Below are 17,502 nucleotides of genomic sequence, written 5' to 3'. Positions count from 1 at the left end.
AATGTGTGTGTCTCACCGTTCCTCTGGCCCCCAAGCTGGTGTTCCTGAGCCCTTCAAGCTCCTCTGTCATTTTTGTGGCCAGAGCTTGAAGGTAACCACGAGCATCTTTCTCATCGCTCACCCTACACACATAGTTCAACTCAATTTAGACTTTTATTGGCATAGTGAGACTGCATTTGTGCTATTTTATTAAGATCTGATTTATAGGGCAAGTGTGTCATTTTTGGATGTTTTCAGACTTTCTTACAACTTAATATGCCTGTCAACTATTTAAATACATTTTATCAGTGAGGTTGTCTGTGTGCTTTAAATAACTAAATCATTATTTTTAACTGTATCTATTTGTTTCCTTCTACTGCTGTGAAGACCCAATTTCCCAAGAGGGTAAATAAAGAAATATCCAATCATATCATATCCTACCCTACTCTATCCTACCATATCCTACCAGTGTAAACTAAATCCTTAAAGAAAACTCTACCATTTGACATCAAACATAGAGAAATATATTTGCTTCTGTAGATAAAGGTAATTATTTTGATTCAAAATACAAAATTGCAATTGGATTGAAGTGAAGAATGACCACAAGAGGGCCCATCTTTCTAAAGCCATTAAATCTTCTTCATCACATGCATTTGTATCCACACAGTCATGCTGACACAGGTCAAGTTTCTCAAGTGTGTCTCAACAGGTGTAATATCAGGTAGCTGCAGTTAGGGGGCTCCACTCACCATTGGATGATCTCTGTGATCTGCGCCTCCCATTGATCCACACTCTCCTTCTTATCAGCCTGCTCTCTCATCTCCTCCTCCAGCTGCCGTTGGCTGCTGCTCAGCATCTCACACAAAGAGCTCAGCTGAAGAGACACAGACATGCACATTTTTTGCAGTCTTAAAAACATCATAATGATTGAGAGACTACATGGAATTTTTGTACTTTTAAAAAGCATTAATTCACATCATGTGACCATTTCTAATTAACTAGATGTAAAAAACTGTATGGTTTGAGCTCTGTAGTGTTCTCGATAATGTTTCTACGGATGGTGCTAAAACCAGAAATAAGCAACAGACTGTCTCCCTAACTTCATTTTATGCTGTTTGTTCTTGCTCTCTTTGATATGAATAGCTTGAGTTGTATTCCTCACTTGTAAACTGCTTTACAATGGCTGTATGTAAGTCAAAGTCAAGTTCATTTACAGCATAAATCACTTTAAAAAATTCAGTGTAGGCCAAAGTGCTGTACATTAAGTGTACATCAAACACAATAACACAATCTTACAATGTTATTAAAATTCAATGGAATAAACATTTCCAAACATAAAGCAAAATGTAATATATTTGAAATATTTTGCACACAGCAGTGCTTTGCTGTTCTGCAAGCTTCATATGTATTAAAGCTTATTGGAACTCATTACTGAGATCATTTATACTTTTATTAAATAATATCACATTTTTGTTATGGTACGTGGGATCAGGGGTCCACAAAGAATTTGAGTTTATGAAAGTATATCCATGGTTATTGAAAAATCCATATTGATTGACTATAAATTGCTTGTCAGTTCCTTTGGATAAAATTGTCTGCTAAATAATTAAATGTAAAATGTAATTAATTGCTATACATTTGGTGAGGTCTTCTGAGTGGTTGTTAGCATGTTGCAATGCGATTGCTAGGGTGTTTTGGTTGTTTGCTAGGTTTCAAAAGAGCCCACCCCACAATTATAACTAGGCCCAACAAACAATATTTTTTTTATATATAAAATTCATTACTTTACATTACGTGCCAATAAATCAATCAAATCAATCGCAATTAATCACATACAGCTCTAGAAAAAAGAAGAGATCACTGCAAAATTATCAGTTTCTCTGGATTTACTATTTATAGGTATGTGTTTGAGTAAAACTAACATTTTCGTTTATTTCTATAAAGTACCGATTTTTTTTTTTCCCAAATTCCAAATACAAATATTGCCATTTAGAGCATTTATTTACAGAAAATGACAACTCGTCAAAATAACAAAAAAGATGCAATGTTTACAGACCTTAGAATAATGCAAAGAAAACAATTAGTATTGTGTTGTTTAAAAAGGAATACAAAATTGTTTTCTTTGGAATTTGGGAGAAATGCTGTCAGTACTTTATAGAATAAAACAAAAATGTTCATTTCATTTTACTCAAACACATAGCTATAAATAGTAAATCCAGAGAAACTGATAATTTTGCAGTGGTCTCTTAATTTTTTCCAAAGCTGTATAATCACTATTTCCTGAGAAAGGGCCCCCAAATAAACAATTTAATACAAATAACACATAATAATTCAAATTATTATAAATATCTGTTTAATGTAATAATATAAATATATTGATATATTTTGCATTACTGTGGCAGATGAATAAAGCATTGATTGTACAATACAAGTGGCATTAGCCAGTATAATATTTATTCAATTTCCATATCATTGAACATACACTGACATCCACAGCAATTCATTTTCAGAGTTCCTTAACTGTCCAGTTCTCACAGGATGTGTTCTTATTCTCCATCTGCGCTATTTTAAATTGTCGTATATTTTATGTATATACAATATATGTCAGTCAGGCGGACGCTTTAGGGCATCTCAATGGTTTTCAGCCTCATAAATGCCAAAAATGCAAACATTTGAAAATTGCGTCTTGATACCCTGCATTCTTTTATGTTTCTTCCAGCTGTCCGTCCTTGGAAGTTGCTCAAAAATAGGTGTGACTGGCTATAATTCAGGCACTGCTTGTGAGGTTTGTTGAGAAGTGCTGACTGCCCCATGTTGACGAGGCTCGTAAAAACTCTATGTTGCATGTCCTTAAAGCTTGAATTGCTCCGATGGTAGGAAAATATGTACTTTTATTTTGAAATTTAGGTACAGGTCAGGGGGAACGATTAATAATTAAATAATACAAAATACAAAAAATAAAAAAACCATTTAATGAATCTAAGTAAATTAACATGTTAAATCGACAGCCCTAGTAATAGCACATTTTCACTTAATGGGCCGAATAACTTACGGCATCATTCATGCAAGAACAACAAACATTGAAGTTTCATTCAGAAGTTTAATACTTAGGGTTAGGGGTTTTGAAAAATCCCTTGCTTCAAGTATGAGCAATAGTAATAATGGTGCTTGCTAATAATGCAAGACAACTTCATAATTCATCTCTCAACATCAAGTGGTTTAGCAGAGGTGAGCTTTCAGCACATTTTCTTTTTTACCCCAGAGCAACTCTAGCATTTATCAGCTCTTTGTTCTGTAGGAAAGTGAACATCCTGCGAAAGACAGGAAGCAAACATAATACGCTATGGCGTGTCTATACAAACTTCTGTGGTCCCTCTTCTAAAGGAATGTGAATTTATTCAGGCTTTTCACATCCTGGTTCAATTCTTTCCAAATGCCATCATTCTTGCTAATGTTTCGAAACTCCATCCAATCTGGCATTTGACATGACAGCTCTGGCCGGCTGCACTATTGTTTTAAACTGTCTTTGTGTTTTGGGTTTCCAGGTATTTTTAGGAAATGAATAATGTTTAATATCCATGCCACAAAAAATAAGGAGCCCTCTACTATCTGATATGTCCAAACTTGCAGAATTATTTCACTGACTGATTCCAATTTCCCCCAGTCCAAAGTAAATAGTCGGTGAGCCAAGAAGCAGTTTGGTATGTGTGTGTGTGGTTATGATCCCTCTCTAGGAATGTTAGCAGAATTGGGGAGAGAGTGCCAAGAGAGAAGGGAGAATTTCAGACAGGGTTTTGATGTATGCTTTGCGATGAAAGATGTGTAGGTTTTGAATATCATGAGCATATCATTTGAACATGTGTGTTTGAGAGCAATTAAGATCTCACCTTCTCCACTTCGCCGGTGAGTTTCTTGTTCTCGTCTGTCAAATGGACTCTCTCCCTCTCGTACTTCTGCTTGTACTCAGACTCAAACTCCTCTCGTTCCATTTGGCTGTTGCAAACATACCAGAAGTGGTCAACATTAGAAGAAGTCAAGTTTAGCTACATTCCGATACCATGTTACCATGGAGATATTTAATGTAAAGGTTTAAAGAATTAAAGCATAACTGGAGTTTTGAGGCTTGCAGTCTTTAAACTAATCTAATGAATATGCTATAAGCTATAAACACATTTAAAATGTAAATATTTAACTTAAATGGTTAGTTCACCCAAAAAATGAAATTCTCTCATCATTTAGTCATCATCATGCCATCCCAGATGTGTTATGACTTTCTCCTGCAGAACACAAATTATGATTTTTTGAAAAACATTTCAGCTCTGTAGGTCCATACAATGCAAGTGACTGGGTGCCAAAATTTTGATGCTCCAAAAAGCACATAAAGGCCAAAATCAAAATCCAAAAATCATAAAAGTAGCACATATGACTCCAGTGTTTTAATCCATGAGTTCAGAAGTGATATAATAAGTGTGAGTGAGAAACAGATCAATATTTAAGTAATTTTTGGTTAGAAATTTTTCTTCCTGCCCGGTAGGGGGCAATATGCATGAAGCAAAAACAAAAGAAGGATATGAATGTGATCTGTTTCTTACCCACACCTAACATATCGATATATGGATTAGTTTAATGCTGATTTATGTGATTTTTTTTTAGCTTTAAAATGTTGGCACCCATTCACTTGCATGGACCAAAAGAGCTGAGATATTCTTCTAAAAATCTTAATTTGTGTTCTGCAGAAGAATGTCACACATCTAGGATGGCATAAGGGTGAGTAAATAATAAGAGAACTTTCATTTTTAGGTGAAATATTCCTTTTAAGGAACACCTCTTAAAGGAATCACATGTTGCAATCACTGACAGTTCTGAAATGTAAAGATATACTACCCTATATTGAAACACATGGACCTTTTAGAGGTCGACCGATAGTGGATTTTGCCGGTTCCTCTGAGGAACACAGAGGAATAAACTTTTGCTGATAACCGATAGCTCAACAAACCAACTATCAGCACAGATTAATCGGTAAAACTGATATATCGGTCTATCTCTAGTACCTTTCTCTACGTGTTTTCTCCAGTTTGTCTTTGAGCATGAGAATTTCTTTTTGCAGTGTGAGGTGTTGACCCTCGGCGTCACGCAGCTCCTTTTTGAGGCCCTTCAGCTCGCTGCTGTGGAGCGTCTCGCGGCGACCCAACTCTTCCTCGTACTGCACGGTCTTCTTCTCCAGCTCGGCTCGCACGCGCATCAGCTCCTGCTGCTGGTCTGAGCTCGAAGCTGCGTGGGGGGGCCCAGCTTGTTTCAATTGCTTCAAGAAGACCAGAACACAAGATGTGAGTATAAGTGTTTGAAAGAGGGAGTGCTAAGAAATGGAGCATGTGCTATGAGTGAAACTTAATCAACAATATGTGTGAATTGTGGTTGACCAATGTGAGTTTTAAATGGTCAATGGTTGAAGTAATACTAATATAAAAAACAATACAATATATTTGACAAAATATTAACTCAAAATGACTGCTCTAAAGTGGGCAGTTACTGGCCATTGCATCCATAATGTATCAGTACATGGATCTAAATACACCAATATATAGAAATTAGGGCTGTCGATTTAACGCGTTAATTCAGTGCGATTAATTTTACAAAAAATAACGCGTTAAAAAAAAAATTTACGCAATTAATCACACTTCCCCCAGACCATAATAAGGAAGAGCCCTGAGAAATGCAAGCTTGTAGTACCACCTGTTTACTCCAGAGGGCAGTAAGTGAAATTTCAGCTGTATGAGCAAAGCACAGTTTATACAGTGAAGAAAACAACCTTCAGCAGCAACAACACAAACATGTGTTACGTTCTTGCTTTCAAAACACTTGAAGGAAAGGTTAATGTTCTGCTTTTGTTGGCAAAGTTTAGTATTCATAAAAGTATGGTGGTTATTAACCATTCGTTTTAATTCAGAGGTTCAGCAATACCTAAGAACAATTTCCAATTTGAGTAACAAGAAAGCTGTAAAGTGCATTGAAATATGTAAACAATTTGATATTTTTATCAAATGGTTTATTTATTTACCTTTTTGTTGTTGTTTGTTTTAATATACCTCTTGGCTCTAGATGTAAAAGTTTTGTGAGCATTAATACAAAAAAAAAAAAAAAAATGTCTGACGCAGGTGTAAATTTACACTTAAACAAGCCCTCATAATAAATCTCCTATTGATTGACAAATTCACTTGTGAAATGGATTGCTGTGAACTGTATGCCAATGACTGACTTATGATCAATAATATGGTATTAAACAATACATTGTATTCTAAAGCCGCTTTTTGTATTGTCTTATCAATGATTAACTCGTCTGCCACAAGAATGTAATGCATTTTAATTATCGGAATTTATATATATATATAATTTTTTAATATTTAAAGATAACTATGTATAATTATATGTTGATATAAATATGTATAATCATTATATATTGAATTATTGTTATATGAGGGGCTTTCTCAGCAAATATTTGTATATGCGATTAATTAATTGAGACACCATGTAATTAATTTGATTAAAAATTTGAATCGATTGACAGCCCTAATAGAAATATGACTCTGACTATCACTGATGTGTATGCTCTGTACATCACCTTCATCCCCTCCAGCTCTTCCTCTAGTTGCCTGCTGTACTGGTCGGTTCTCTCTCGAAGCTTCCTCTCTTTTTGTGTTTCTGCTGCATGTTCCTCAGCCTGGGCCTCCAACTGACAGCAAAACAACACAAACATCAACAAATTCACAAATATGATAATACTTTACAAGTTTATACCACATGAGCCTTTCTGTCTTCACACCTTCCTTGATGTTTAACCATTAGGCTACTCCATAAGGTCGAATTCTGGTACAATTTCAGTCCAAGATACGGATGCAATGCAATTGACTACATGCACAGTTACATGTTCCTCATGATCTAAACGACCTTTATATCTAAAGGCATACTTCCATTTGTAATTTGTATTGAATAGTTTGATGACTTTACTGTTGTTCTAAAAAGAAGGAACCCATAATAATAAAGATAGAGTAAGAGTGCCCACACTTTTGAAGTGCATAATGTATGTGTGGCAGGGCGGAGGGCGGGGCCGGGTCGTGATCCTACACACCCATCCCGCCCTCCGCCCTGCCACAGTATGGTACCATGTATGGTATGGGTTGGTATTGCGTATGCATACCTCTTTGCGTACTCTCTCAACCTTGCGGATGTCAAGCCGCAGAGCCTCCAGTTTCTGCGATACTCCTTCCAGCTCCTCCTCCTTGTCTCGGAGCTGTCGGCTCAGCCGTTGCTTGTGCGAGCGCAGATCGCTCAGCTGCCCGTTCAGCTCTGAGAATTCCTCCATGGCCATCTTCTTCTGAGTGTGAGCCTCCTTCAGCTCTTTCCCTTGAGTCTTCAGCTTCTCCCTCAAATCTAGCAGCTCCTTAACACACGTAATCACATAGAATAATAGGTAATTGAACTTACTGAATAGTATCAGGTGTGTAGTGTCAAATGAGGTACAGTGATTAGTTTAATTTCATGGTTCATTTGAGGTCGAAGTGACTGACTCTGCTAGTACATCCAGCTTAAACCAGCTTCTGATGGTAGCTGGTTTTACATGGTTTCTTGATGAATCTTGTTTTTGTTTTTCTCCATCAAGGTTATGGCAATTAGGGTTAGGTTAGAGTTAGGGTTAACTTAACCCTAAACTAAACCTAACACTAATGGTCATTTCCCTAATGAAAAAAAAAAAAGCTTAATCCAGCCTTGGGTGGATAGCTGGTCTTCCAATAAGAGCTTTTGAGCACTTTTCATATGGTCTAGCAGGGGATCAGCTAGTCGACCATCTTGACCAGCTTAACATGGAGCTGTTAGACCACCTTGGCTTAGGTAGTGAAGACATTGTTGAGCTGACCATGTTCAAAATAATAGCTTCAACTGTCCAGTTTGACCATTTTAGGCTTTTATGACTTTCCAGCAGGGGAGTGAACTAGCAACACAATTTTCTGCCTCTTTCACGAAATACAAAGAACACATACCTTGTGCAGGTCATCTTTCTCTTGTGTGACACTCTTGAGCTGTTTCTCCAAGTTCTTGACGACCTTAGATGAGTCATCCAGATTTCTATGGGTTGTGGTGGCATCCTCCAATTGCTGTTCTTTTTGTCCAGAGTCTGTCATCACAAAACATCATCACAGGCTGTGTACAGGGATCCCATTTATTAGAAGCCCTCAATGGAAATCAATACAGCACATTAAGGGTTAAAGACCAGGAGTCTGACTTTACAGAGTGTGTTACAACCCAATATTAAGTTCTTACCAGCTATCTGTTTTTTCAGGATGTCGATCACATCCTTTAAACTCCGGATCTCTACCTCTTTATTAGCATTTACAGGGGAGTCTGAATCAGGGTACTGCAATGCCTGCACAGTTTGAGTGGACTCTAAGGGACAAAAGGTAAGTGAGAAAGAAAGGTAGAAAAAGATTACTTAGAAAAATGGTGCCTATTGTACAAAATGGCCTCAGTTTGTTCCTAGCAGGCAGCAGATGCCCTAACCTCACACAGCCCACAGTAATTCTAAACATATGGGGCCTGTAAGGCTGAGGAGCCTGCCAGGAACAACGTATGGCACTTTTCTCCCATTGTGAAAATTGGTTCTGAACATGCAAAAAATTATTGCAAAAACAATGCAATATATATATATATATATATATATATATATATATATATATATATATATATATATAAAACTTAAAAAAATAAACATCCTCACACTTTCAACTGCTTTTATTTTCAGCAAACTTAACGTGTAAATATTTGTATGAACATAAAAAGATTCTACAACTAAGACATGTTGTTGATTTTGTCAAAATCAAAAGTAACAGTACTGCATTATGTACTGCAGTGCATCTCCTCCTCATGGACTGCACCAGATTTGCCAGTTCTTGCTGTAACCCAACTATTCCACCTGGGCACTTGCAAGTTCCTGGACATTTCTGGGGGGAATGGCCCTAGCCCTCACCCTCCGATCCAACAGGTCCCAGACGTGCTCAATGGGATTGAGATCTGGGCTCTTCACTGGCCATGGCAGAAAACTGACATTCCTGTCTTGAAGGAAATCGTGCATAGAACGAGCAGTATGGCTGGTGGATTTGTCATGCTGAAGGGTCATGTCAGGATGAGGTTGTAGGTTGGAAGGGTACCACATGAGGGAGGTGGATATCTTCCCTGTAACGCGGAGCATTGAGATTGCCTGCAATGACAACAAGTTCAGTCCGATGATGCTGTGACACACTGTCCCAGACCATGACGGACCCTCCACCTCCAAATCGATCCCGCTCCAGAGTACAGGCCTCGGTGTAACTCTCATTCCTTGAGTCAGACTATCACCCCTGGTGAGACAAAACCAAGACTCATCAGTGAAGAGCACTATTTGCCAGTCCTGTCTGGTCCAGCGAAGGTGGGTTTGTGCCCATAGGTGAAGTTGTTGCCGGTGATGTCTGGTAAGGACCTGCCTTACAACAGGCCTACAAGCCCTCAGTCCAGCCTCTCTCAGCCTATTCTGGTGTAACTTGGGCAGTTGTTGCCATCCTATACCTGTCCCGCAGGTGTGATATTCGGATGTGCCGATCCTGTGCAGTTGTTACATGTGGTCTGCCACTGCGAGGACGATCAGCTGTCCTTCCTGTCACCCTGTAGAGCTGTCTTTGGCATCTCACAGTACGGACATTGCAATTCATTGCCCTGGCCACACCTGCAGTCCTCATGCCTCCATGCAGTATGCCTAAGGCACGTTCACGCAGATGAGCAGGGACCCTGGGCATCTTTCTTTTGTTGTTTTTCAGAGTCAGTAGAAAGGTCTCTTTAGTGTCCTAAGGTTTTATAACTGTGACCTTAATTGCCTACCATCTGTAAGCTGTTAGTGTGTTAACGACCATTCCACAGGTTCATGTTCATTAATTGTTTATGGTTCAAAGAACAAGCATGGAAAACATTGTTTAAACTGAAGGGTGAGGGTCAAAATCCCTTGTCTCTTCAGATATATCAATATATATATCAATATATCTATATATATATATATATATATATCAATATATCTATATATATATATCAATATATCTATATATCTATATATATATATCTATATATCTATATATCTATATATATATATATATATATATATATATATATATATATATATATATATATATATATATATATATATATATATATATATATATATATATATATATATCCTTTTATATCAATATCTATCTGTATTTTGTTGCTTAACTTCTTTAATAAAGTGATGAATTAACTATATGCATGATCACAATCAATTCTATTTTCTTATGCATAACTGAAATATACTTTGAATCATATGTGTGTTGAATGCTAACTAGTCTCTTTTAGGAACATTCCAGAGTCTTTCTCTCTGTCCTGCACGTAGGCTGAAGGTCTTTTGGGGATAAGCTTATCTGTGATGCTCTCCAGCCCCTGAGAATGCATTAAACATAGGTTCCAGATGTATTCTGTGTTTGATTGTTACCTTTCCATGACTAATTATATGGTTTAAAGTCCTATGTAATAATACCTGAATAGTAGAAGTGTGATTTTCTCTTATTATTTCTTTAGGGAAGAAATGTATGTTATTTCTACCCTCTCCTCTGCCCGAGGAGTGAATATTTTATCTCTCTGTTTTGGTTTAAATGGCCTGATAACGTTGTGCTCTGGCTCTCTTGTGCCCAGAGAAGAACTGTCGTTCGTCAGTGTTTTGTGTGTGCGTTTGACCTTCTACCCAGGTTTTGAACCCAGGGATGCACACCAGGCCGACTCGAAGACGCCCCGCTACCATCTGCGAGGTCACTTCAGATGTAAATCTCGGGCTCGGATGACAAGTGCGCTGATTAATGTTGATAGGCCGCATAGCTGTCTATATGTTGTGACTTTATGGTCTTTTAGCCAATCAGGAGTAAAATAATGGAATGTACGTCCTTGCAAATGGTATAATTGATGTAAGATTTTGTGTAAGGTACGAGTTGGCTTTCGATCTCCTCGTGAGACTTTGCCGCTGGCTCTACCAATTTCACTGCAGACTATACTTCAGTAAATTTTTGATTCTTTAATTGAACTTCTCGACTCCTGGTCTTCTTTCTCCATGTCTGGTCCGGGTCATAACTGTTATACCCCTAACAGTTTGGTGGAGGATTAGGCGGGCAATCACTCCGTGGTGACATCTCTGGCAAATCAGCAAACAAGGTAGGAAGCTTTTATTAATTGTTAGGGCTGTCTGACTGGAAGAGATTTTGAAGGGGAGCGGGAGAGCTTCACTCCGACGAGGCGAGTGAAGAGTAATTTAATTATACTATTGAAATTATAAGAAGTCGCTGAGAGAGCTGTTAAGGGTTAAAACAGCAAACAGCGCAAGTGAAGCGTGCTCTGTGGGGGGCCCAGGTGGGCATTGGTGTAGCACCACCCCGGCAGAGTGCGTCCCTGGACGGGAGGTCCAGTGGCACCGTAAACCTGCTCAATCTCTTCCACCTCAGATAGGGGTACCCCGAGCTTAGTGAATCAGGCAGTTAGGGATTCAGATATTAGGTATAAAATAAAATAAAATACAATAGGGATTGTTTTGCCAGGGATGTATCAGGAGCGGTCCCAAGTAAATAAATAAATTATGACCCGAATTAGTATGGATCAGTATATGTGACCAGGATGTTTGTGAAGAATACTTTGTGGTGTATTGTGTACAAATCCAGTATTGTTGCTGCTATAGTTAATTTATTCGCGTAAAATATTTGCTGCTAAAATCTTTTCGGTAGTGATTTTCAACTGTGACCAAGAAAAATGACTGATAAAGGGAATTTTCTGAGTAGTTCTGACCAAAACGAGGAGGGCACACGCTGTAAACAGCTCTGCTCTGACGAGCTCAAATCAAAGAAATGTGCACAGCTCATTAAGAAAATGGTCAGTCAGGGGTTTGATTCTGATTGGAACGTCATGCAGCAGATTGACTGGCTGCAGAACAAAAAAGATGCTGATAGGGCCAAATATCTATCCGTGTTTGCCTATTCATGGATTTGTAAACTGGGTGGTATACCTTTAAGCCATGAAAAGGCAATTCCAAATATGATGGACGGATGGTCTAGTTTGATTGCCCAGCGTGATAGAGTGGCAAAAATTATTGGGCAGGAAGTTGGCTGTGATCTGTGTAGTCTGAGTAAGGGTTTCGAGGCTGTTTGTGAGAAGGCAGAAAATGCTGTGAAAAATGAGACAGTTCCCCGTGCTCCATTGGCCCCCACCTTCTCTTCTCAGACTGCTCAGGCAGCTGCTGCTTTCAGCGCTGCTGATCAGACTGATAATCAGAACGATGGGCCACATGCTGAGGCGCTGGATTGTTGAATGTGGCTGTTTCGCGCCCCCACCTTATGACATTTCGGAGATTCCTGCCGTGCAAGCAAAGCAGATTAAGCAAAAACCGGGGTCGGAAATCTTAACTTGTCCCCAGAGAAATGTCTAAACCCACTGAGACGGCATTCACGCCCCAATCCGACATCAGGCTTGGGGAGGATTGAATACTGAGATGGGTGCTGGCTGGGAGGATGGTCAATGGGTCAGACTCACAGCGGCTGAGAAAAACAGTTTGCTTGCAGGGTTGGAACCTTTTAAGTTGTATAACCCAAACAAAATTCTATGGGACAGGCTAGAGGCCGTTGCTAGGCAACAGAATCTGGGTATGGCAGATATACAGTCTTTGGTTGAGGGTTTGGTTCCCACCAGCAAATTAAGGGCAGTTCAGATTGCTCCTTTCCACCCCAGAGTCCCCACAGAGTTTTGTGAAGCTTACTCAGATTACAAGTTATGCGTGAAAGATATTTTGGGTCGGGGGTCTTTTCCCTGGACCAGTGTGACACAGATTAAACAGAGGGCTGGCGAAAACCCCTTAGAATACATTGAGCGCTTTCGCATAGCCTATGAAACGTACCGTGCTGCAAACAACAACGCAGAAGATCTTGATTCTGCCATTGTGATTGAGTCCGCTACAGGCGGATTGAATAAACAATACCGAGACATGTTGTTGAACAGTGCCATTGACATCAGATATTGGGAGGATTTGCTTCGTTGGTGCTCTGTAAACTGGAGCCGTTTGCAAACACGTGATGATGATGTTAATGTGGGTAAAGTATCTGCTGTGTCAGTTGAAGTGGAAATGAGTCCCCGCAATAACATAACCTGCTATAATTGTGACGAGAGAGTTCATACCTCTAGAGATTGTACCAAGCCTGTTGCCAGATGCAGAAATTGTAACAGAGAGGGCCACATTGCTAGACATTGTCGTAGTGGTAAACAAAAAAAAAAAAAAAAAAAAAAAAAATCACAGAAATGACAAAAAGGAAGGTCCTAAAAATGATGTTTCTGTCAACAGTGATGCTCGAAGCTTAACTCTCTGACTACAGCTGAGCTCAAAAAGCTGAGGCAGCTGATAGGGGACGAATAGTGGTCAGCGGCCTCCGGTTCATGTAATTATGCAGACACCGCCCATTCATACATGCATTGTTAGGAGGCCGGCAATGCCTTATTTTGATTGACACGGGCTGACTGTATCAATTACAGATCTCGATCTTGAGATCACTTCTGAAACTTTGTATATAGAAGGTCTAAATGGCACAAATGTATATCATAAATCTGTTCCTATCCCTCTAACCATTTCTAACTCTGAAAAAGTCTATTGGACTGAATTTTGGGTAGGGAAAAATACTGTAGGGACTCTAATTGGTGTTGACATTCTGAAAGAACTTCGAAGCTGATGTTTTGCTTTCTCAAGATAAGCTAGTGCTTGGCTGCAATGAAACAATTCAGCTTATCTCAGAGTGGCCCCCACCATGAGCAGAGATGTGCAGTGGCTGAACCTGCTAGTCTAACTGAAACTCGCCCTGAGTGGAAGTTTATAATTTCCAAATTTCCTGATGTATGGGCAAAATATAAATATGATTGTGGTTTAGCACAGATTCAGCCACTGAGCACCCCAGGTCCTTTGCATGAAGCCAGAAGACAATATCCTTTGAAAAATGAGACTCGAGGGGGAGCTGACACTGTTGTAGATGAACTATGCAAACGGGGGATTGTGATTCCCTGCTCCTCTCCCAAGACTCTCCCATGTGGCCTGTCAAAAAGCCGGATGGGAGCTGGCGTTTGACCATTGATTACACTTCTCTGAATTCAGTGTCTGAGAAAATGCACCCTCTGGTGGCCAACCCCTGCAACTATCCTACACGAGATAGGATCTGAACATTATCTTTTTACTGCTTTAGACATTTCTAACGGTTTTTGGACTTGTCCCCTAGCCAAGGAGGACCAAGGAAGATTTGCTTTCACCAGCAGGGGTCGCCAATGGACATGGAGTCGTTTGCCACAAGGTTTCTGCAACTCACCCACACTGTTTCATCAGGTACTAGCATCCTTCATCGATCCGGTAAGAAAACAAATTGAATATGATGGATCTGTTGTCCTACAATATGTGGATGACATTTGAATTGCTAGTCCAACCAAGTTCAAACATTTGACTGCTGTACAGACTGTTTTGAATGCCCTCCAAAACGGGGGATTCAAAGTGAACTTGAAGAAAGCACAGCTAGCACTGCCTGAAGTGACTTATTTGGGGCAAATTGTGGGTGTGCACGGCAGACGCATCACTCCTGAACGAGTTAAAGCTATCATTGAACTTCCAAAACCAAACACGGTTACTGGTCTAAGGCAAGTAATGGGTCTTTTGAATTACTGCCGCCAGTATGTTTCTGAATACACTGAACTTTCTAAACCACTCACAGAGGCGCTGAAAGGAGGAAAACCTGGATCGGAGCTGATCGACTGGACTGAGGAGATGGAGGCGCGTTTGTGAGTATCAAAGAAACTCTTGCTTCCTCCCCAGCATTACGTCATGCCGATGCCAGCAGGCCGTTCCATCTATGGACATGGGTGGGAACTCGATCCTATTCAGCGGCCCTGGGTCAAAGGGTTCCAGGAAGAAACTCCTATGGGATGGTAGGATATTATTCTGCTCCTATTCCTGTTTCAATGGCAGGACAGCATCCGTGCCTGTTGATATGCGACTGTGCAGAGTGGGCTGTAAAGATTACCGAGGACATTGTGACTCATCAGATGGTGATACTGCACACTAGACACCAGATTCTGAAATTGTTAACAAACACTCGTTTAGGCTCTATCTCTAATCAAAGACGAGCTAAATGGGAGGCCACTCTCTTGAGTAAAAATGTGGATATAAATATTGACATTGAAACTGCTATCAACCCTGCCTCCTTACTTCCAGAAGAAGGAACTGCACACAACTGTGCCCGACTGATCGAGACGGACAGCCAGAGCCCTCTTCAATCTGAACCACTTTCTGATGCCATGAAGTTGTTCGTGGATGGTTCCAGCTTTCATGAACAGGAAAACGCTTCACTGGCTGGGCTGTTGTAAATGAACATGGTGAAACTGTTGACTGTGGTTCTCTTTCAGGAGGAGGGGTTCAAGTGGCCGAGCTGGTCGCATTGACACGAGCATTGCAGTATGGCCAGGGGAAACGAGTCAATGTTTACACTGACAGCCATTATGCATATGGTGCTGTTCATGACTTCGGCCCTGTGTGGAGACGCAGAGGATTTCTAACCACTGCCGGTCTGCCGATCTCTCATCAACAGCAGGTAAAAGAACTTATGAATGCCTGTGATCTTCCTGCAACAGGAGCAGTTATCAAGTCACTGGACATGCAACGGACAATTCTCCTGAGGCCACAGGAAACCGAGCTGCTGACACCGCTGCCAGAGAGGCTGCAACACGGACTGAGACTTGCGTGAGTGTTATGGCTCTTGCTTCTCAGGAGAGTGAGACCCCCAGAGACCTTTTTAAACTCTATGATGAGGATGACCCTGAAGAGATAGAACAATGGACAAAATTAGGAGCTCAGAAAAATGCAGAAGGACTGTGGAAATTTAATGAGCGTTTTGTTTGTCCTGTTTCTGCTAGAACTGAACTAATGTCTTTGTATCATGGTTTGGCACATGCAGGTCCTGAAAAACTACATGCAATGATTTCCAAAACCTGGTGGTGGCCCCGACTGAGGGCTTCTTGCAATGATTTTTGTAAGAGATGTCTAGTATGCCTTAAGGTTAATTCTTCTTCTAAGCTGAAAATTCCCTTAGGACATGCCCCTCGACCTCAAGGGCCGTGGACACACCTCCAAATTGATTTCATAGGTCCACTGCCCCTAGTGGAGGTTTTACATACATTCTAATGATTGTTGATCTGTTTTCCAGATGGGTTGAGGCATTTCCACTGAGAAACTGCACCGCATATGCAACCGCCAAGATTATGTTGAATGAAGTTTTCCCAAGATGGGGTTTGCCCTTACAAATTGATTCAGATCAGGGTACACATTTTACTGGGAAGGTGATGAAAAATGTCATGAAATTGATGGGGGTGAGGCAACACTTTCACATTCCATTTAGGCCCCAATCTAGCGGATCTATTGAACGCACTAATTATACGCTTAAAACTTCATTGAGAAAGAGATTGTTGGAGTGGGGGAAAGGGTGGCATGCGGCTGTCCCAGCGATTTTGTTAAGCATGAGAGCCAGCCCTAACAAGACTACACAGCTCAGCCCTTTTGAGGTAATGACAGGTCGCTACATGCGGCTGCCCTGGGATGCCCCCTTGCAGCATGAGGGACCATCCCGGCCTTTGAAAGACGCTTTACAAAATTATCTGAAAGCTTTGGATGACAGTCTGTGAGACACACGGGTTAGTGTTAGCACACGACAAGCAGATCGAGATAATGTTGAGCAAAAAGACATGCCTGCTTTGCCTGAAATAGGTGACAATGTAATGTTACAGCGGGAGATAACAATACCCCCTTAGGTCCGAAATTTGATGGGCCTTATCAGGTGGTATTGACCACTAACACCTCTGTTCTACTGGACAGGGGGGTTTTGGGTACCGTATGGAGACATTGGTCACAGGTGAAACCACTTGAAAAGTGTAACAACTTACTACCTCGGGATCATTAAATGTCTGTCGTGTATGTTAAAATTCTAGAATTCTAGAACAAATGTTTTATCATTACAGATGGCTGAATCCGACGACATACTGAAGCTGCTAATTCTTCAAGAAGAAGTGCGTAGTGAGAGACGACTGAAAGTGAAACGAGCTTTCATCCGATTGGTACTTCCGCTCTCGTTGGTATTTTTAATTCTGATCGCTTTATCATTTTTGATGTGGATTCAAATTTAAATTTGGACAGGGAGATTCCATGCGTTTTCAACTCATTGGGATTGTGAGATCGATAACCGTCCATCATGGGTACAATACCCATGTCTAAATTCAACTGAGGGTCTAAATTTAATTCCGACCATGTACCAAAAGGTAAATGATCGTTGTTATCGTCTGGACGGAAATGAGACAGTGACCTATTGGCTTGGTCACTCCCCAAATTATCCCGATACTACCCTCATTATGCAAAAAGGTTGG

At 40.3% G+C, this 17,502-nt stretch overlaps 1 protein-coding gene across 1 annotated transcript in view; it reads right to left on the bottom strand.

Moving 5' to 3' along the window:
* cdc42bpab (CDC42 binding protein kinase alpha (DMPK-like) b) overlaps positions 1 to 17,502 on the bottom strand; it is a 114,523-nt gene that overhangs the window by 32,940 nt on the left and 64,081 nt on the right. Inside the window, exons 11-18 of the mRNA XM_052098405.1 lie at positions 8,296 to 8,418; positions 8,016 to 8,149; positions 7,175 to 7,417; positions 6,599 to 6,709; positions 5,031 to 5,281; positions 3,867 to 3,972; positions 729 to 853; positions 17 to 122 (exon numbers count right to left, since the gene is read on the bottom strand). Coding sequence (XP_051954365.1) covers positions 17 to 122; positions 729 to 853; positions 3,867 to 3,972; positions 5,031 to 5,281; positions 6,599 to 6,709; positions 7,175 to 7,417; positions 8,016 to 8,149; positions 8,296 to 8,418 — 1,199 coding nt within the window. The remainder of the gene's footprint in view (positions 1 to 16; positions 123 to 728; positions 854 to 3,866; positions 3,973 to 5,030; positions 5,282 to 6,598; positions 6,710 to 7,174; positions 7,418 to 8,015; positions 8,150 to 8,295; positions 8,419 to 17,502) is intronic.

Source organism: Xyrauchen texanus, chromosome 30 (assembly GCF_025860055.1).
Source record: "Xyrauchen texanus isolate HMW12.3.18 chromosome 30, RBS_HiC_50CHRs, whole genome shotgun sequence".
NCBI classification, from domain to species: domain Eukaryota; kingdom Metazoa; phylum Chordata; class Actinopteri; order Cypriniformes; family Catostomidae; genus Xyrauchen; species Xyrauchen texanus.
This window is presented reverse-complemented; position numbering and strand designations above follow the sequence as displayed.